The sequence below is a fragment of the Lepisma saccharinum genome, chromosome 10 (genome assembly GCF_977018435.1).
Source record: "Lepisma saccharinum chromosome 10, izLepSacc3.1, whole genome shotgun sequence".
NCBI classification, from domain to species: Eukaryota; Metazoa; Arthropoda; class Insecta; order Zygentoma; family Lepismatidae; genus Lepisma; species Lepisma saccharinum.
The window spans coordinates 69,826,725-69,848,256 of NC_139238.1; the positions used below are offsets into that span (position 1 = coordinate 69,826,725).

Below are 21,532 nucleotides of genomic sequence, written 5' to 3' on the forward strand. Positions count from 1 at the left end.
GATTATTCATATGCCTGTTTAGGGGCCCACTTGCCGGTCCTGCCTACCGGATCAGCAAGTTTTGTCACATTCGATTTCAAGAAAAGAGCTAAATCCCGCCTAAAACGGGGATACTATTTCTCTGAAGCAACTAGAGCTACACTGCAAAGCCAAGGCTGGATTTAACTACAACTGAGACCATTGACGTAATAGACGAAAATATAAGTACTTGATGCGATTCGTGATTTGGACAAATCTTGCTCCAAAAAACTAAGTTGGCAAAAGTAGTACGTACATCTGGACTTCCCTTCCACCGCTGGAGAAGGCGAATTCTGTCGTCTGATCAACGCAGAAACGTCAAATGACCCAAATTTGTGGTTCTTCTTTCCCTTTCCACCTCTTTGCAAAGAGGCTCGACTACTATTCACTGGATTTTCGCGGTAACTCTCTTCAAGTAAGTTCTTTCTAGGAGTGATTGAAAAAAGAAAAGAAGGAAATGAACAAAAATCTAGATCAAAGTCATATTTTTTTTTGGGAGGGGGTAACGTCTGATGGCTGGTAACACTTTTGAAAAAGTCACGCCACGCTACTGCGTGTCAGAATGCACCTGTCTTCAATTTACAACATGGAAGGTGTAGAAAAATTGTGTAAATGAAAAGAACACATAATTTAATAAGAAAAAACATTTATTATAAAGTAGGAATGTAACATTAACTTCACTTGCACCATCAGACACCAAGATTCACACACTAATGTACACAAGAGTAGGAACTTGATACGAAAATGAAAAAAAAAACATTGCCACAAAGAGATATCATTAAAATAGCAACTACTCTGAAATTTTAATTCAGACTTTATGTTACTATATGGACACTAAATGTTTTCTTTTGTGTTACATTTCTTTATGTTCAACTTGTTTTGATTGATATCTTAGCATCATGCACTTTCATATGGCACGGTTTATTTTCTTGTACACTTTTATCTCTTAATTTGAAAATTATGTGTATATTAATGCAATGTTATGAATAAATGACCGGAGTGTGTTCATACATCATCAGAACCTCCTCCTCAGAGGACAAACTGTATGTACCTATAAGTTGTGTATAATTAAACATAGAGAACAATGTAATAGGAATATGGTAATGCAACTCATATCACTACTTAGTCTTTTCCCAAGTGAATTATATGGAAATACTATGGTAACAGTTCGTTATATCGGAGACACATTTCTTCATTTTTACAGAAGTGTTTCCAACCCCTTTCTTTTTTAATTATGCTTGCCTAACCTAACCTAACCTATCCTTAACGGAAATGGTTCGTGGGGCTATCTGTGAATGGTTCGTGGGGCTATCCGTCAGCTACCCGTGCATAATGTACAATTTGCACACGTGACGAACACGATAGTAGGTATTTTTCGGTGAGGAAGGTTGGAAACACTGCATACCTACAACGGTAGTCAACCTCTGCCCGCCATATTGTGTGTTACGGAAGCGAAAAAGGAATAACAAAAACTACTCTCTATGTGAAAAATTGTGTTTGTTTTCGTCTAAAAAGCATAATGGCACCTTGAACTATGTTCCGCAATAAACAATTGGTAAGTACGAACCATGCGAAACACAAAATATCCGATTTTAATGTGTCTCCGATATAACGAACTGTTACCAATACTATACTTGTATTTACTTCAAGAAAAATGCACACACTTGTGAAGGATTAATACCAACATTTTGTTAACCAATGATTTTAGATGCTGCTGCCATCTATAGTTGGATTTTTTTACTATTCACTCGAAAATGCATATTACAGTTATTTCTTATATATTTGTTGCCGTGAAACTTGAATGGTATACACACAATGAGAATGAGATTCGTAAACAACTGTCTCTGCAACAATGTCGTGGTTCAACATCGTTAACGATTGTTAGGCGTGTGGATTAGAGAGAGGTTAGCGCGGGGACCCTGACTCTTGAGGTGTTCCTAGCGAATGGGATGCCGTGGCTTCTCGCTATGCTAGAGTCCCTTCTGAGGCTGTCGACACCATTGGCTACAGGTTGGGCACCCGACAGAGGCCGGCTTTGCAGGGGCTCTATTTCGGTCAGCCCCCCCTCTTTGTCCTCGTCTGAATACAGCGTGGACCGTCTTCTGGACTTCTTCAGCACGAAGTAACAGCAGGCCAGAAGCTGCATGAAGAGAAGAGAAAGTAATGTGCTTACAAAACCATTTGAAAAACTTATGAAAGGTAATGCAACCTTCACTCCCTAACAAGAGTATGATTTATTGCACCAAAGTCAAACACCTTTGCTTTATTTCGTCTTCTGACGTAAACGCTGAATGCTTTCGTTGTTGGGCTTGAATTCTTTAGAATAAATCCATTACATTTAGCCTAACAATGAAAGGAATTAGCTTGACGTCAGCGAACGAAAGCGAGTCCTCTGCGCAACTCGAAAGGGATCGACCAATGAACGCGTGAGGGGAGAAACTAGGGAAACGTGGCGACAGCTAGCAGACGTTTGCAGCAGCGCGCACTGCCCGCCTTGGAAAACAAATGGTGAATATTTTTATTTAAGGCCACGTGGAACAGTTTGTGTGAAGCCATCTGGAAAGACCCCACAAAGCGCTCCTTTCCCACCCACCTGGAACAGGAGAAAGAGGGGTCTGTGCGCTGAATGGTTGTAGGAGGGGGATAAGACTTAGCATTACGTTTATGGGAGTATTATTTTTACTTGTTCTCTTGAGAATATCAAACTTCTGATGTGGTAGATAAACTCATCAACGGAAAGAGGATACGCTGAAGATTTTTCTTGTCGTTGGAAAGTTCGAAACTCACACTTGATAGCCGTAACTTGAAGTTGCTGCGTTTTTTCCCTCCACAATGAATTCATGAGATTCTTCATATTTTTCAAACATCGTGTCTAGCGTAATTAACTTGAAAAACCACTTCCCAACATGGGGAGAAATTCATACTCTCCTGTACCTCTGTTATTTTTTAGTGTTTACATTTCGACGATAATGAAATAAATGTTCGCCTGGTGGGAAATTGCCACCCTTCACCTTAATGCAACGATGCTTTTCCGTGGAAAATAAAATAAATCCCTTTGCAAGTAATTCAAGTAACACAAATCGTATGATTATATTCCTTGCTCATAGTGGAGGTGATATGATCAGCACCACGCTCCGCTCGCCTTTAGCAGCACGGTCGCGAGAAGCTGAGTATGCCCCAGAACCGCTTATGCAGGGGCAACTATGGGAAACTTTTACCTACGATCACTCATCCTAGTATTGGAACCCGAGACTAACATGGCACTCAGGCATTTAAAGAAGTAACTGCATTTGCTTGAAGATGAAGGTATGCAAATTAAGTGACTCAACTTGCTGAGACCTATCCCTGTGGCGGAGTGGTCAGCACATCGCGCTACGACGCCAGGGATCCCGGGTTCGAATCCCGGCCTGGGCATGGATGTTTGTGAGTGTCCATTCATCAATTCCATCATTATCTACACCAGTGGCGGCGATTAGGGGGCAGTTGCCCCCACTTTTCGCCACTTTTGCCCCTGCACTATGCTAAACCTTATGTACCAAGGGAAAGTAAACTGAACTTGCCCCACTCCCAATTTTTGCACCTCCTAGATTTGGAACCCAATCGCCACCACTGATCATCACTCATCCCCATCTTCGCAAATTAGCCACAAGTGGCACAAAAAACGAAGTCAAATAGAGCGAATCAATCAATCAAATTGCTGAGAAGTTGAAAGACTTGATTAATTCTACATGAAAAGTTGAGAAAGTATTTTCAATTTCTTTGGGAACATTAATTGGACCTCCACGATGGCGTAGTGGTAACGTCGTCGCCTTGTAAATCAAGGAGTCCTGACAGTTCTGAAGTCCCAAAATTTCCATAGGGTATACGCTAAGTTTCGTGAAATGTTAAATGGAGCCATGTTTCTATTAAATATACGGATGAAATTATTTAACTTCTATAAAAATGCCACTGATGTTACAATACTGATGCTACAATAGTATTTTGTAGGCTAGTCTACAGTATGGTATTGTAATTTTCTTGTAGAGTTTTGTGAGCTATCAGTGCTGTAATATACTAGTTACGGGTAATAAGGATCTGGTACTATTGTGTATTCGATTGTCCTTTGTTTTTGATCGCGTGATGTTCTCTGCTCGGGGAGAGAAGGCTCCGCCTGTTAAGGAGTTCTTCCTTCCTGAGCAACCGCAGAGTACACACATACTAGGTTGGTTCGTCTATTAGTATTAGTTTGTAAGAGACAAGAAATAGTTGCAATGTTCCAGAGTACACACATACTAGGTTGGTTCGTCTATTAGTATTAGTTTGTAAGAGACAAGAAATAGTTGCAATGTTATATCATAATAATTATACTTTGGTTGTCCTTTGTTAAATAAGGACCATGCTATGTATTTGCATTATAATGAATGTTAATGAAATAGATTCAAGAATTCTTTGAACAATTATGTAATAAATTAGCTTATTGTCAGTAGTTCAAAACATGTTTTAATTATTGAAACAACAATGACCTCTGGTCGAATGTATTCATGGGAACTCTGCTATACTCTGCTATATTTAGTGTAGTTACCATTTGTAACTATCTTACACTTCAAAGGTGGTTACAGTGCGTATACTGTTAACAACTTTAATAATATTGTTAATTACAGCAACAATGCAAACCTTGGAACAATCGTTACATAAAAAATCGAAGGAAAAAAATATCTCGCTCTTTCTGTAGTAAACAAAGCAGAAGTATTTGACCAAAATAAGTTCACTAGAGTAATGGCTAAATTACATGAATAAATATAAACGAAATGAAAGCACAAGGTATACGCTAATTAAGTAAGGTTAACCAGCACCGACGTATACCGTATACCCTCGACTACAGCCCTGGGTTCCGGGTTCGATACCCACTGGAGGCACATAATGCACCATTGTGGTTCGGATCGCCCTTTAAACTAAAGGTCCAGTACCAATTAGCCCTTATGCATAAAGTGGATTTAAAAACAAGCTCAGGTAAACAAACATTAAATATACTCACCGCCAGGAACTGCGTGGACATGATCACAAGGGTCCCCATCCTGAATCCTATGGCATCGAAGAGGATTCCTCCGATAGAGGGACCCACGAAGGCCCCCAGAGCGAAGGTGGAGGCCCAGAGACCGGACACCAGGCCATATGTCGACAGATCATCCGGAAAACCTCCTTCACTGGAAAAGCAACAATTTATATGATACTGATCTCATTCATTAGTGCTAGACGCAGAGCTCGAAATTGAAAATTCGGAGTTTCCCCAGTTTGGATTTTTTTTTACAAAGCATCTACCCAGCTAGCACAATTTACATAAGCATACCCCCACCTACTACATTGTCTCCATGTTGATCCACACAAGCATCTCCAACCTATCTCCAAACTCGATAACTTACCCCCCCCCCCAACTTCGAGCACTGGCTAGAGGTACAGTCCAGAATATAAATATTATTTCAAAAAATTGATCTGTATAGATTTATATACTCAGTTAATTTCCACTGTATAGTAGCAGATATATACATTATACAGGGTGTTCGGGCTAGAGGTATACAAAAATACACACATATACAGCGTGTTCCGTTCAAACCTCCCACATTTCAATTCATCATTGCTAAAAGGTTATGAAACATAATGGAATGCGAGTGGTACTAGACGAAAGAGAAACTCAAAGAATTTCATTGCAAGACCTCGAAGTTCACCGTTCTCTCACTATGCAGCGCCACAATCGCATAAAGCACAATGGCGACTCCGTAGCAGCGCGCGCAATTTGTATTCTGGTGTGCAGAGACCAAATCAATCATTACAGTGCAAAGAAATTACCGGAGAGAATATGGAGGTGAAGCACCTGATGGGAAAACCATTAAGGCACGGTGTGCGAAGTTTTTGGCGACTGGAAGTGTTAATAAACAATCCGGAGGTTCTCAGGTTGGATATTATTCGTGCTACAAACGGTGCACACATAGAGGTGTATTAGAGTTCAGTGTAGAGGTGTATTGGTGTTTAGTGCTTCATGCAATAAGATTCTTTGAGTTTGTCTTTAGTCGAGTACCACTTGCATTCCATTATGTTTCATAACCTTTTAGCAATGATGAATTGAAATGTAGGAGGTTTGAACGGAACACCCTGTATTTTAGCAATTGTCAGGTTTATAAACTTCCTTGTCCCGGTTTTGTACAGTGTCTCTCAAAAGTTTTAGGACAACGACATTTTAAACTAGGCAACCCAATTTACACGAGGCGTTGGTGGGTTGCGTGTAGAGTTAGGCTCAATTTCAGGGCTGCCACATGCACAATAGATATTTATAAAATACGCGAAAGGAATAAAAACAAGTAATATTGTATAAAATTATTAAAAATATCACTAATTTATCGTAAGTGACAAAATTCTTTCTGAAAGAAAAAAAAATAGGTTTTCTAGTATTTCATCGCTGATGAGTCTACAGAAAGGAAAAGGGAGAGAAAACGAAAGGTAACAAAGGAGAGGAGAAAGAGAAAGCGAAAGGAGAAGAGGAAAAGTAGAGGAGAGAAGAAAGAGAGGATAGACGAGGAGAGGAGATGTAGTAAGGAGAATGGATAAAGATTCTAGGAGAGATGAGGAAAATGGAGCAAAGAAGAGAGAAGAGGAGACGAGAAGAGGGGAGTGGAAAGTAAAGTAAAGGAGAAAAAAAGAGAAGAACGAAAAGAAGAGGAGAAGAGTGCAGTGGAGTCGGAAATCTAAGACAGGAGAGGAGATACGAGGAGTGGAGATGAGTGGGATGGAGATAAGATGCGAGAAAAGTAGGGAAGGCGATATGAGATAAAAGCAGAGCGAGCAGAAGGAGGGGATAGGAGAAGGAGAAGAGAAGAACAGAAGGGACTGAAGAGAAGAGGTAGTTGCAGAAAACATCGTCTCAGCGTCAAGAATTGATGCATTGGTCAAATTATCGACATGAAACATTCAATAACATTTTGAAATGTATTGGAGAATGTATTAGATCGGTTCGAAATGCATTTTAGTTTAGTTCAGAGCAAGGTAAAATCTTCCATGTAAGATATTTGATTTTACCTGCGATTATACCACTAAAAACATGAATGTAATTTGAATATTTATAAGAATTATCCAATTTTTGTCCACTTCTCGGTTCGTTGAAATGGAGATTTTGGAATTTAATATTCCCCCCCCCCCCATCGTTAATTCCAAACTGAATCATTCCGTTTCACACGGCCTGGACAATGAGCACAATGGGATAGGTCTAAAACTTACGAAAAGTTTCTGCCACCGGAAGGGTTTGAACCTACGACCATCAGATTAACAGCCCTGAACGCTAAACACTACCCTACAAGCTTTAGCTCTTGAAAGTAAGTAGAAGGAGCTGACCAATGTGAAATGTAGATGCAACTCTCCTCCTACATGTAATGTGCAAACAATACTTGTTTGTAACAAAGAAAACGAAGGTAGCACGACTCGGCGAAAACATTTAATGGAGAATTGCACATGATGTAAACTTCTCATTCGATATTTGCGGAGGTATCCTTGCATTGAACTCGAGTGGGAAAAGGGGTAAAATTAGTATGTCCTGAATTGCCACAAATATAAATAGTTATTTCATTAATATTTGTCAATGTCTTTGAAGCAGTACACAATTATCGTTAGAGTATCATAATTCACGATCTTATACATGAAAATATCCCTTTGAATGTGTGTCAATTCATTTATTTTGTTTATTTTTTTATAAATTCCATATGCAGAACAATGTAGCCACTATACACTGCTATTACAGATAATATTACCATGCTCTTGTTTATAATAAAAGGAGAATAAATAAAGAACGCCTAGTATGGAGGATCGAACCTGGGACAGTAATCAATGCTTTCAAGAACTCTAACCAATACACTACGTCCTTTGTTTCTCTTGGAGCAACAGTTCATAATTATTCTGTCGCGTGAATATTGTAAACGTTATCCTACAAAAAGAAGTTCAATACTCTGATATAGCTCTGTACTTCTAGAATTACTCTATACACATGCATTTGAAATTTAACTCTGAATTTATTTCTTCGTTGTTAGTATATCTAAGCTTGAGAATATATTTCATTTGTAATTTTATAACGGTTACATGAACATCTACGAAATAGTTCCTTATAATAAACTCCGGTTGACCAATTTGCCAATATAAACAAATGGAATACAGATTGTCTTCGAGCTTACATTGTTAAAAAGGAGCGGATACACGTATTACTATCCAAATAATTATTCAATAAGATTTCTTGTTTGCATAGGCGCCGACTCCATGGGGCTTGGGGGTGCTCGAGACCCCAAATGTTAACAATGTGGGGGCAGAAACCCCCAAATAATTTTGCTTAAGAGGATCTAATGTATTATTTTGCATCTCTTGTAAAGTTCACTCTGAATTGTGCCACATGAACTAACTTTAAATACACATTTGAAATGTTCTATACCATCAACTTTGGGGGTCTGAGACCGCTAAACTATCAACTTTGGGGGCCTATGACCGGAGACAGCAAAACACATGACTTATTACTATATACTAAGTATATAATTATTATTTAATATTATACATATATTAATCACAGACATAATGAATTTAGCCAACGACTTGTTAAAGACTGTTTGGAATCCCCTAAAAGAATGCAAATATTTAGGAATATTATTGATGTAAATTAGAAGGCTGGCCATACTGGACTGCGACCACTTTGCCCTCGTCGGTGGACGTTGAGAGCCTTCAGTATGCAACAGATCTTAACGAACTATGAAAACCTTCTCAATTTTTTGGAGAAATTTTCTGAAGAAGATTCTACTGACGCAGCATCAAAATGTGCTGGATATAGTACCTGGAGACAATGCTTCACTTCAAGACATTTTTCTTTCTCTCCCTCTACTGCCATGTGATGGGTCCAATAGAAGAGGTAAACTGTAAGATTCAGTCTCCACGCATTGGTGCTACAAAAGTGAAATCAAAACTAAAATACTTGACTGACACATTTCAAGAAAAGCGAATGGATTTTGAGCAGTTTCGGCAGAAATACACAGAGGTCAAACCCAGCCTCGTTGATGAGCCAGAATTGCCCCGGCAACGTCACGCCCCTAAGAGACTTGAAAATCCTGATGCTGCCAAAACTCAAGTTCTACACTCCAAAATAACATTATAAATCAATATACACTGACGTCTGTGACACAGCAAAATCATGTGTTAAACAAGGACATGAATCTACAGGACTACAAAAAGTAACAGCAGAAAGATGCATCTCAGCTGTGAACAGTTGCACAACAAACTTTGAGCAAACGCGAGAATTCTTTCGCCAAGATTTGGATGCCGATAGGCTCTCCTTACACCTGTCCATGCTTGGTGATATCGCCAAACAGAAGAAAGTGGTTCTAACTACCATGCGTGACATAAGGAAGTTTTTTTGGAAGACAGCACCCTCCAGGAGCTTCTGCCTGAAGTTGCCAAATTCATGATGGCCCTCCGCACAGTGCCAGTGACGACAGCCACAGCCGAAAGGTCATTCAGTGCTATTCGCCGACTGAAGACATATTTGAGATCTACTATGGGGCGGAAGAGACTAAGCAGCTTAGCGGTACTCCGCATACATCAAACTGTGCTTGATAATTTGGACCTGAGACCGTTCGTTAATGAGTTCATAAAAAAATTACCCAGTGCGTAGAAAAACTTTAGCTTTATTTTTAAATCATGTTCATATGTTTTTGTTGTGTATGTCACTTTATATCTTAGTGTACATGCTATTTTTTTCTATTATTGCAAAATTAAATTTAAAAAGTAAAATACTGTAGCAAGAACAAAAAAGTAAATCTATTTTCCTGCGATTTGTGTTAGCATTTATGTAAATAATTAAATAAAACTGTTAAATATTCGTTATTTTATGAGTACGTCAACACTAAGGTTATTTTCAACCCGTCACATGTCTGTTGCGGACATTAAAACACACCCATGCCCTCGCCGGGACTCGAACCCGAGACCTCTGGATCAAAGCGAGTTGAGTCGGCCACCCAACACGCTCGGCTACCGAAGCCGGCATGAAACTGTTAGGTTGGCCTCGTAATGTAAATACATACTTTTCAATAAAAATGTTAATTATCTAAAAAACAAATGAGCAGACACAAAAGACATAAAGAGACTTTGAAACATTTTCTAAACTTTTTTCATGTTACATTTCATTTGCATGAGGAATATAATAGCTGCTTAAAAACTCCTATACGAAGACGTAATTTTCATTTTTAAAAAAGAGAGAGAGAGAGAGTCATTCATTCATTTATTTCAGTGATCAGAGCCCCCCCCCAATAATTTTGACAAGTCGGCGCCCCTGCTTGTTTGTCATAAATTATGACTTAAACTATTTCATGTTGAGCTAGTGCCCACCTAGCCGCCTCCGATGAAATCTATCATTCTTCAGATTCTCTTTCAAATTCGACTCTGGTCACTTGTAACTTGCTGGGTGCAGACACTGTGCATCGACGCAGTGTTTTGCGATAAGAAGCGGCCTTGATTAGCTGATTAGCGTGAGTGAGTCACTTTGAACGCGAGCAAGCTACGCTACCAAGCTTGTCTGCCTTTGCAAACCAAGTCATTTTTTTCACCGTTTCCGAACGCGATTGCTATTGTAGAAGTATACATTCTCTCAAAAGAGCACGAAAGGAAATTTGACCAATATTCTCCTGTCGTTTAAAACCAAATATTATCTATTAAACGAAAAGTTCACGATTGTCAATAAACCTATCTGAGCATAAGGTGGATGTAAATAATAAATTTAATAGAAAGATTCTCCAAAATTTCTCTCCCACTGTCTACGTCAGGCCAGCACCCAGGGTGGGGGGGGGCATGGGGGCCATGCCCCCCTCGAACCTTGAAAAAATATTTAAATGTGAACCTATCAATAACTACGAAAACTACCAGACGTCCGATTCAGCGATTTAGTCAGGACAGTGCGTTACTTTCAATCCCAGTACTGACTTTTTCGAACTGCAATCGTGATGCGAGAATATCTCTTTATTATTGCTTTTTATTAAATCACAGTTAGACATGTTCTTTATTGTAATAATAATTCCTAGTACGCAACATTTAATTTATAAATATATTATTTTCTAAACATTGAATTACAACATAGAATTACCATGACTTTTCAATGGCGCTCGCACTATTTGAACTATTTTGTAATATCTGTCTCTCTCTCTTATATAATAATAATAATCCTTTGCGCAATAGCCCCTCTCTCTTATATATATATATATTAAAAGAAATAAGAAAGAGCAGAACGACTGTTACTCTACTTTAAAAATTGTTGTTCTTCGAGGAAGAAAAATAAGAAGTATTTACTCCAGCACCTTAACACAGTATCCCACGAGTCTCTCTTGACTAATACTGTCAAATGTGAAGTGAATATATGAATAAAATTTTCCGCCTGTTTACGTCTAACGTTGCGCAGATTTGGTAATTCGCAAACGGTGTAATTATTTCGTGTTACCTTACGCAACAGCAAATACATTTCATAAGACTGTTCTGAACACGACACTTGTGTCAGTAAACAAGCATTTCGTCCGTTGCAGTATCAGAGGAAAAGAATATCGTCCTGCAATGTTCAAGCCTCTAGATATTTTCCATTAATAAAGTCTAATCACAATAATAAGTTAGAAGAAAAAACTCACATTTTCGCAACTACCAATATTCTCGTTTTTCTTCATCACTTCGAAAATTATTTCTCGAAGATATCTGCTATACTACAAGAAAGCAATTCAAAATTAAAGTAAAAGTTCAACTACATGAACCCAACGACATTTACAATATTGGAGGGACAGAATACTTAAAAATTGTTGTTTCAATCGAAGGTAAGGGCGTGGTGTAGTGGTTAGAGTTCTCCATTGGGCTGCTAGCGGTCCCAGGTTTGATCCTCCATACTAGGTGTGGAGAGCATGGTAACATTATTTGTAATAGCAGTGTATAGTGGCTACATTGTTCTGCATATGGAATTTATAAAAAAATAAACAAATAAATGAATTGACACACATTCAAAGGGATATTTTCATGTATAAGATCGTGAATTATGATACTCTAACGATAATTGTGTACTGCTTCAAAGACATTGACAAATATTAATGAAATAACTATTTATATTTGTGGCAATTCAGGACATACTAATTTTACCCCTTTTCCCACTCGAGTTCAATGCAAGGATGCCTCCGCAAATATCGAATGAGAAGTTTACATCATGTGCAATTCTCCATTAAATGTTTTCGCCGAGTCGTGCTACCTTCGTTTTCTTTGTTACAAACAAGTATTGTTTGCACATTACATGTAGGAGGAGAGTTGCATCTATATTTCACATTGGTCAGCTCCTTCTACTTACTTTCAGGAGCGAAAGCTTGTAGTGTAGTGTTTAGCGTTCAGGACTGTCAATCTGATGGTCGTAGGTCAGGCGCGGTTGGCCCTATAGCGCACAGGATCAGTGAACCCCCAGTAATATACGATAATCACCTCGAGAATGAACAATAAACAATGTCTTTACATTTTCACATTATTTCGCTAAAATTTCTACACAATAAGTCATGTATTTGTGTCCGTAACACAGCGAACTCTTTTGCTGAGAAGAAGAAACCGCGAATCGGCCGCCCTGATACAGACCCTCAGTTGAACCCCCACAGGACAGCTCGTGCCATTGTGAAAGCTTCGTGCGGGAGCAGAAGCGCGAGGAGGGTATAGGACAAAATACATGGAAGATGAGATTGCAGAACCTATGTCTCCACCCAACGGTCATGCGCAGTTCGTTCTCTCGCAGAAGCCGCGGGACAAGGCTGCGTTCTCGCTGCTTCCTCCCTTCCAGTGTTGCTGTGTGCGGTTCAAGTTTGAAGCGCACACGTTACATATTCAATCTTCTCTTGTATCATTTTTGCACCGAAATTCTTGGAATAAATGCAAGATTGTGGCAGAGATGGATGAATGGAAAGAAATAAAATCTGGAATTAGATGCGATGAATTAAAATAAAGGAGATACATTACCAAAATACCTTGTGCATGCATTCAGGGGTTTTCCCTTAAAGGTGGAAACACTTCGGGTTCGCGAAAGAGAAAGAATGGAGCGAAGACGTGACTCGTTGTCGCTCGGTGTCAATCGTCTCAAGTTTGTTAGTTTTTGAAATGCTTGGATACTTGTTGGAAAGTATTAAATGATGCTGCGAGTGAAGCGAGGGATGGACTTTACCTAGGTTATGTCATTTGATGCAGTGTAGGCGTTGCTGTCCGCGCAGGTAAGAAATGACCGATAGAAATGCACATAATTAACGTAAACAAACTTCCTTGTCCACTGAAAAAAAGCGTGTGCTGGTCGACCAGCCCCAAATTTGAACAAAGCTGTCGCGTATCAATGAAAGGGTCTCAGGTTCGGTTTCTAGTATGCACATGCCATTAGTTGCTATTTCCCTCTGATAAGTGTAGGACTAGTTCTGATTAGTCGGCATGGACGTCCGGAAGGGGAAAAGGGGGCCGCCCCCCATGGAAATTGAATGTCAACCAAAAATTATATATTACACGCATATAATTTACTTTCAGTCACAGTAATTTTTGGTAATTATTATAAAAGCGTTGCAGTAACTTCAGACTGAAGGAGTGTTTTTTTGCCCCTCCTGAGAAAAAATATATTCCTTGCCCTTACTTGAGAACGTCCATGATTTTCCAACAAAACCCCACTTTTTTTTTCGTAAAGGCACAATTTATTGTAGTTTCAGCCCTAAATTTATTCGCACAGCCCTACTACAAAACCTTATACTCCCAGATGAAAAAAATTCTGGACAAATCTTTTAAGCCCTCCCCCCATCCTTTTGTTAGGCGAAGGAAGTCTAATTGCGGAAACTGAATATGTGTTACATGACCAGTGAACCCCCGGGTACATAATGCACGAGCCGCGCCTGTCGTAGGTTCAAACCCTTCCGGTGGGAGAAAATTTTCGTAAGTTTTAGACCTATGCCATTGTGCTCATTGTCCACGCCGTGTGAAACGGAATGATTCAGTTTGGAATTAACGATGGGGGGGGGGGGGATATTAAATTCCAAAATCTCCATTTCAACGAACCGAGAAGTGGACAAAAATTGGATAATTCTTATAAATATTCAAATTACATTCATGTTTTTAGTGGTATAATCGCAGGTAAAATCAAATATCTTACATGGAAGTTTTTACCTTGCTCTGAACGAAACTAAAATGCATTTCGAACCGATCTAATACATTCTCCAATACATTTCAAAATATTGTTGAATGTTTCATGTCGATAATTTGACCAATGCATCAATTCTTGACGCTGAGACGATGTTTTCTGCAACTACCTCTTCTCTTCAGTCCCTTCTGTTCTTCTCTTCTCCTTCTCCTATCCCCTCCTTCTGCTCGCTCTGCTTTTATCTCATATCGCCTTCCCTACTTTTCTCGCATCTTATCTCCATCCCACTCATCTCCACTCCTCGTATCTCCTCTCCTGTCTTAGATTTCCGACTCCACTGCACTCTTCTCCTCTTCTTTTCGTTCTTCTCTTTTTCTCTCCTTTACTTTACTCTCCACTCCCCTCTTCTCGTCTCCTCTTCTCTCTTCTTTGCTCCATTTTCCTCATCTCTCCTAGAATCTTTTTCCATTCTCCTCACTTCATCTCCTCTCCTCGTCTATCCTCTCTTTCTTCTCTCCTCTACTTTTCCTCTTCTCCTTTCGCTTTCTCTTTCTCCTCTCCTGTGTTACCTTTCGTTTTCTCTCCCTTCTTTTCCTTTCTGTAGACTCATCAGCGATGAAATACTAGAAAACCTATTTTTTTTTCTTTCAGAAAGAATTTTGTCACTTACGATAAAATAGTGATATTTTTAATAATTTTATACAATATTACTTGTTTTTATTCCTTTCGCCTATTTTATAAATATCTATTGTGCATGTGGCAACCCTGAAATTGAGCCTAACTCTACACGCAATCCACCAACGCCTCGTGTAAATTGGGTTGCCTAGTTTAAAATGTTGTTGTCCTAAAACGTTTGAGAGACACTGTACAAAGTAACTCAGAAAGTTTTTATGTACGGTGGTAAACCTCAAAGAGGCACCACTTGTAGCTCGACAGATATCCAAACGATGCTCAATCTCATGCTAAGTGTTGACCAGCATTTCAGGTGTTATTAGCGCAACGATACGCTGTCTCAAATCACACAAATCGTGAACTTTTCTCTTGTACACACTATCTTAAATGGAGCCCCATACAAAAAGTTCTAATGGTGTCAAATCTGGGGATCTCTGTGGCCAAGCATTTTGTGCGCATGCTTGACTCAGCAGCACTATTAATCGTACAAGTGGACTACTGAAATCTGGGATCGATAATCTATCGACTGAGCTTCACTAAGGAGTTGTTTTCACATTACAAGCAGTTATTTTTGTACACCTCTAGCCCGGACACCCTGTATATGAAAAAAGTAAAGGTTTACAAGGAATCAAAAGCTTAAGGGCACGGGGAACAGTTTCCACGTCCAACCAGACGCGAGGTCTCTAAACTGCTTCTCCCCCATCCACCTTTCCCAGCGGCTAGTTGAAGAAAGAGAGGTCTGTGCGCTGGATGGTTGTAGGAGGAAGGGGGGACTAAGCATTGGACTAATGGGATTATTATTTTACTTGTTATCTTGGAAATATCAAACTTCTGATGGTGTAGAAAAATATATGAACGAGAACAGGACAGGTTGAAGATTTTGTTTGAGTTAGGAAAAGTCGAAACTTGAATTTGATTAGCCGTAACTTGAAGTTGTTTCTACAGGAATATATAGAAGTGTATAAATAATTATTCATCATATTTATTACAGATTACAGATTAGCTTAAAAATCAAATTAAAAAAACAGCTTTCACTTGCAACATGGAGAGAAATTCATACTCTCTTGTGCTGTTTTTTTTTTCAGTAGCATTGCCCATTCCGACGATACTGAAATAAATGCACAGCTGGTGCGAATTGTTACTATTCGCCTTAAACCCCATAATTATTAGGCTTCCTTCCTTTATAGCAAAACAACAAAACATTGCACTGTATGAAATATGAGCAAATGAAGAGTAAAGCAAAGTACTAGTGAAATCTTAAGAAATGAAGAAGATAAGAAGAATGTACGAGGGGAGAGTGAAAAGTCTTGAGTCTCACAGGGAAGGGGTGTTTGAGCTACAGTTCCACATTATGATATCTCTACATAATCACATAATCACTATAATCACCCCCCAGATGAATGCACTTATGCATTCTGTGCTGCAATTTGTTTACAGTCATCTGGTAGAATGATTTGTCCTGAGTCTCACACCACTGAATGACCGCCTTCGTCCGTGTGGAAGTGACGTCCTCGAAGTGAATTCTTTATAACAGGGAAAAGAGGAAAATCTGACGTGGCAGGTCGGGGGAATAAGGTGGATGGGGAAGTGTGGTGAAGCCACACTCCATCAAAGCATGTCTGTGCAGTGAGGCCTTGCAGACAGAGGTACCGAATTACGGCCACTCTCTGACACTTCATTCATTTTCAACCTGACAAAAAATAGAAGAAAACATGTGAATTTCATAAAAGTTCGCACAGTGTGTCCTAAAACTCAAACCTTACATTCTCCAAAATTTTTACTACCTAGCATCCATCACTCCTTCCATGTGAGGCTCAAAACGTTTCTTTAGCTAGCTAAAGGTGGTATCTATTATGGTATTATTACTTGGTAATAACATTTCCTTCCCAAAGTAAATAATCAAAATTTGGCTTAATCTACCCATTATTAAAGCCTTGTACACAGTAGACCGTAGACCAGTGGTTCTCAAACATTTTTCTCATTGTCCCCTTTAGTCGTAAGTAAACGTTTAATGTACCCCAACCATAGGTTTTTTCCGAATGATTTTGGGCATTTTTTTTGGCTGCCTGATTGGTAGGACGTTTTTTATATATTGGAGGCGTGTGTCTGAAATAGAGCATAATGGCATTCGGAAACAAACATTAGAATCGTACGTTTTTTATTTTATTATGTGTTCCTATGATTAGTTACAAAAATAAAAATGTGAAACACATGTATGCTAAGAAGTTTATAAAAAACTTTAATTTTCATTTATTTTTTTCCAGAGTTATTGAAAAACGTGAAGAACAAACTGCCAAGCATAATTTTGGAGTTTTTATTGTAAATCCTCAGAGTTTCTAGTAAGAAGGATGTGCCTGCATAGCCTGACACAGTTTCTTGATGTCTGGTTGTGCACTTGAAACTTTCAAGCGGAGATTCGGCTCCAAATTTAGTTCATTATAGATTTTGAACGAGTATTTTGTTTCAAAACATATGAAACAATCATAAGAGTGTCAGTGACAAAATCAGCTTCATTTTCCGCTTGACTGTTAAAGCTCTGCGCTACACACCTGCAGCATAAATGTTGTCTTGTTGCCATTCTCGACATTTCTCTTCCGAGCTGATCGCGTACCACTTTCAAGTCATTCGTGTACCCCTGGGGGTACACGTATCACAGTTTGAGAACCACTGCCGTTGACTAAGGTGACCAGTCGTTCCATATTAGCGGTGACAGTACATTTTTTTGAGTTCATGTCCCGATTTGACGTAAAACGGGCCGCCAAAATGTCCCTTTCTTGGGACAATAACTTACCAGCATAGAATTACAACAACACCTTTTTTTACTATTACTACGAACTGTGGCATAGTAACATCACAGATATGAATCGCAGGGGGCCGTTTTCCGGGAAATGGGGAGGTGAGAGTCTGGTGACGTCAGTTTTTTACCTCGACATCGGTGAAATTCAGCAGCGCCATCTCTTATTCTGTTTGGCAGAAGAAGCGGAAGCAAGAGTGCGAGTGGTGCCCTCAGCGCCTCTTAGTGGATTATTACAAAACTTCTTGCGAATGGCGATTCCCAGTGGAAGGTCCGTGCACCGGTTTTCCTGCCTCAGTTAGACATCTGCTTATATACCCTTATCGGTGGCAACAATCAGTCATTCACATCTGACTACACCGTGGTTTGTAAGATCTGCACCGGTGCAGTTATGTGCGAGCATAAAAAGCGATTGATGTGCTGATTGATTGAGTTTATTTCACTTCGCCTTTCTGCCACTTTTGGCTAATCGCGAAAATTAGGATGAGCGATGATATGGAAGTGATGACGGGACACTCGCAAAGAACATCCAAGCACAGGCTGAGATTCTATTTGATATTAAAATATGTACGTCTTGCCATTCCGTTTTCTTGTTTTAAAAATGAGGCCACGTTACCGTAGACGCCAAGTATAAGGAACATTTAAATCAATACATGTAAATACAAATATACGAGGATAGTTTTTTTAAAGAAAAAGTGATTTTATGCTCATAACTGTCTAGTTACACTATTGTGCAGGACGAGGTTACTGCATTCCTAAGTAATAGTCTCCGGCCGAGTGTAGCACATGTTGAGAAATTTCTGGCAATTTTCTCACACCGTCCACGGAACCTATTTAACGTATATCAGAAAGGGACCGCCCAAGGGCCTGCATTATATCATCGATGCTCTTGCAGCGACGTACCCGCTGTGTATCTTTTAGCTTCTGAAAGAATTATTCATGTCCGGACTATAGGGATGGTGCTCTAGCACTTCCCAAACCCATCGCTCAAGCAGTTGTCCCACTGAATTTGCAGAAGGGACCTTGCGTTGTCATGCAGCAGAATCGGATGTCTCGCCAGATGTGTTGGCTGTTCCAGAAGTATCACGAAGGTGATTGCACAATAAGTAATACTCACTCCCGGAAACTCCTTTCGGCACTATATGACAAGGATAATATCCTCGTAGTCATAGGCCCTTAATATCTTAATGCCTCTGGGTGATTGTCAGAATTTGCGCAATTTCAACAAAATGAAGGTACACTTTGGGGCATTCCGCTTTACGTTTAAGAAAGTGGCGACAGAGACCTTTATAAAGTGACTGTCCCAGCTAATTCGGGATTCTTGTCACCTCAACCATGTACACTCATGAACATGTAAAGTTGCCAGTTAAGGTTAACTTCCTTACACGGAGCACCCACTCTCTATACTTACACAGCAGACCTCATGGCGTCAATGAATGTTGACACGAGGATGAAGGCCAGGCCTGTTCCATGGATGATTAGTCCAACAATACACAGCCAAAGCTCGCTTAAAAGAAACAGAAAGGAAGCTGTTTTTCACGTATGTTTCAAACACAAAAAAATATTAACGAACATTTTCTTATCCCAATGTACACTCCTGTTCATATAACATGCCCATACTTCAACTGTCCAAACTTATAAAGTGTACCACTTTATGTGAACAGGAGTGTACAGTCAAGGGCAAAGATAATGGTAGGTAAATTGTCTACCACGAGTTTCATTACTTTTTTATTCAACATCCTGTGTTGTTTTAAGAAATGAAACTATGGTTCGAAGCAGACATTGTTGTCTGCTTATTGAAGTCATTATTTCAATTCATTGTCATCAGATTGTGTAACACAGACAGAATGAAAACGGTGGTGGACAATTCGCCTACTATTTCTTTCGCCGTTGGGTGTACACTCATCTGCAATAAATGTGGGATACATATGAGGGTTGCAAAGCACAATTGGCGTAACTCCATTCAATACAGTTTTGACAAAAAGGCACATTTCAATAACTTAGTAGTTAGCTGTTGGAGCAGAAACAAATTTTTTTGCCTCTATGAGCAAGAATTTGAAACTTGAGAAGATACTTGCTTCTAGCAATAAATATTGATACTTCACAGTTCAAAGTTATATACGAAAAGTGTACAATTTTCACGAATAGTGGAGTTACGCCACTAGTGCTCTAAACCCCTCATATATCATGAACAGGGCTCGGAAGCTGATGAAAAATCTCATTTTTTTTTCTGAACCTTGAAAACAATGATATACCTGATATTAGTCCGTTTCCCATAAGTCACAACCAGAAAACAGTTTTTTTTTGTTTCTTGCATTTTTTGATTTTTGTTCATTTTTCAGAATGTTTTGCCGTTTTTATTGCATTTTTCTTCATTTTGAGTTTATTTTTCTTCTCCCGTTTTCCCGACAGGTATTTGTTGAATCTTCTGAACTTGAACACCGCTTTCCGTCTAGTTGGTTGCACGTCATTTCCTTGCACCACTCTGACACCGGGATGCCTATAGCTCTTGTCTACTCTTACGACGAACGGCCTGCATGCTGGCAAGGGAAGACAACAGGCGGTGGCGCCTAGAGTTACGAGTCGCGGGAGGAGGTGCTCCGCGCACCTCGTTCTAAAAGCTGCTGTGCTTCTCATCGCGCTGGATTGGTCGCTTCCCCCACTTCCCTTGTCAGCATGCAGACCGCCCGCCTTAAGACCAGACAGGAGCTGTAGTGTATACGAGTGCAACGAACAAGACGGAGCTACTGCTTATGGTTTAACCAGACCAGAGAATTATATGCAAAATGTACTTTCTAGGTTTATGTATAGGAAAAAGTTGGCATATAGTTGTAATGCATTTGGGATCAGAGGCGTAGCTACTAGATCTTTCTGAGAATCCAGAGTTTGACTACCCAGCAGGGTTGGCATGTTTAAAACAAAAGTGTTTTAAAAAACTTGTTTTAAACGTGTAAAACACATGGCTTTGTTTTTTTCACAAATGTTTAAAACGTATAAAACAAAGTGTTTTAAAAATGTTTTTTTCAGACTTTTTTAAAACACATTTTGATACTTGATATTTGATAGTTTGTGGTTATTTGAGAGTTTTGTAAATTTGCCTTTTTATTCAATCGGTGTCATTATGTTTATTGTACATAGAAATCTGTTCAGTGACTAAAAATGTACATCAATTAACAAAGAAACATATCGTGATGAATATACTTGGGCCACGTTTTAAACACATGTTTTTTTTTTACAAGTGTTTAAAACATTTTTAAAATTGAATACTATGTGGATGAAACAGTTTTGTTTGTCGCTTATCATACTGCACATACTTGTTAATGTCAATATTTAGTTGCATTCATGATAAAATATATTTTTTAGAAAACAGAGTAACTACGAGGGTCACTATTTATATTTTGAGCCTTGGCAACACTGATTGAAGTTAGGCGCGATTTGACGTTTGCACGGAATCGTCTGGCATTATTGACCATAACGTACTTCAAATGTTTTGTCAATAGCTTCATTTGTGTTGTTTATGTTGCCTTGGAGATTGCGCGACAACAATAAAATGGAATTAACTCGTGAACATTTTCGTGCGATGATTTTTTACGATTTTCGACGTGGATTATCAAGACAAGAGTGCATCGATCAACTTACTTCCACATTTGGCGATGAAGCCCCATCCTTTGCCACTGTGAAACGCTGGTATAACGAATTTAATCGTGGCCGCCATTCGCTCACCGACGAGATTCGCGAAGGTCGTCCAAAATCAGTTGTTGTTCAAGAAAACATTGATGCTGCGCAAAACCTAATACTGCAAGATCGTCATGTGACATACTGTGAGATTGAGGCAACCATAGGCATTAGTTCCACCAGCATATATAAAATATTACATGATCATTTAG

General features: G+C 39.2%; 1 protein-coding gene across 1 annotated transcript in view; it reads right to left on the minus strand.

The window, feature by feature from the left end:
- Positions 1 to 653: 653 nt before the first annotated feature.
- Positions 654 to 21,532, minus strand: part of LOC145993940 (MFS-type transporter SLC18B1-like) — a 114,271-nt gene continuing 93,392 nt past the window's right edge. Inside the window, exons 9-11 of the mRNA XM_083129903.1 lie at positions 19,057 to 19,152; positions 5,033 to 5,201; positions 654 to 2,158 (exon numbers count right to left, since the gene is read on the minus strand). Of these exons, the coding sequence (XP_082986029.1) occupies positions 1,913 to 2,158; positions 5,033 to 5,201; positions 19,057 to 19,152 (511 nt within the window). The 3' untranslated portion in view covers positions 654 to 1,912. The remainder of the gene's footprint in view (positions 2,159 to 5,032; positions 5,202 to 19,056; positions 19,153 to 21,532) is intronic.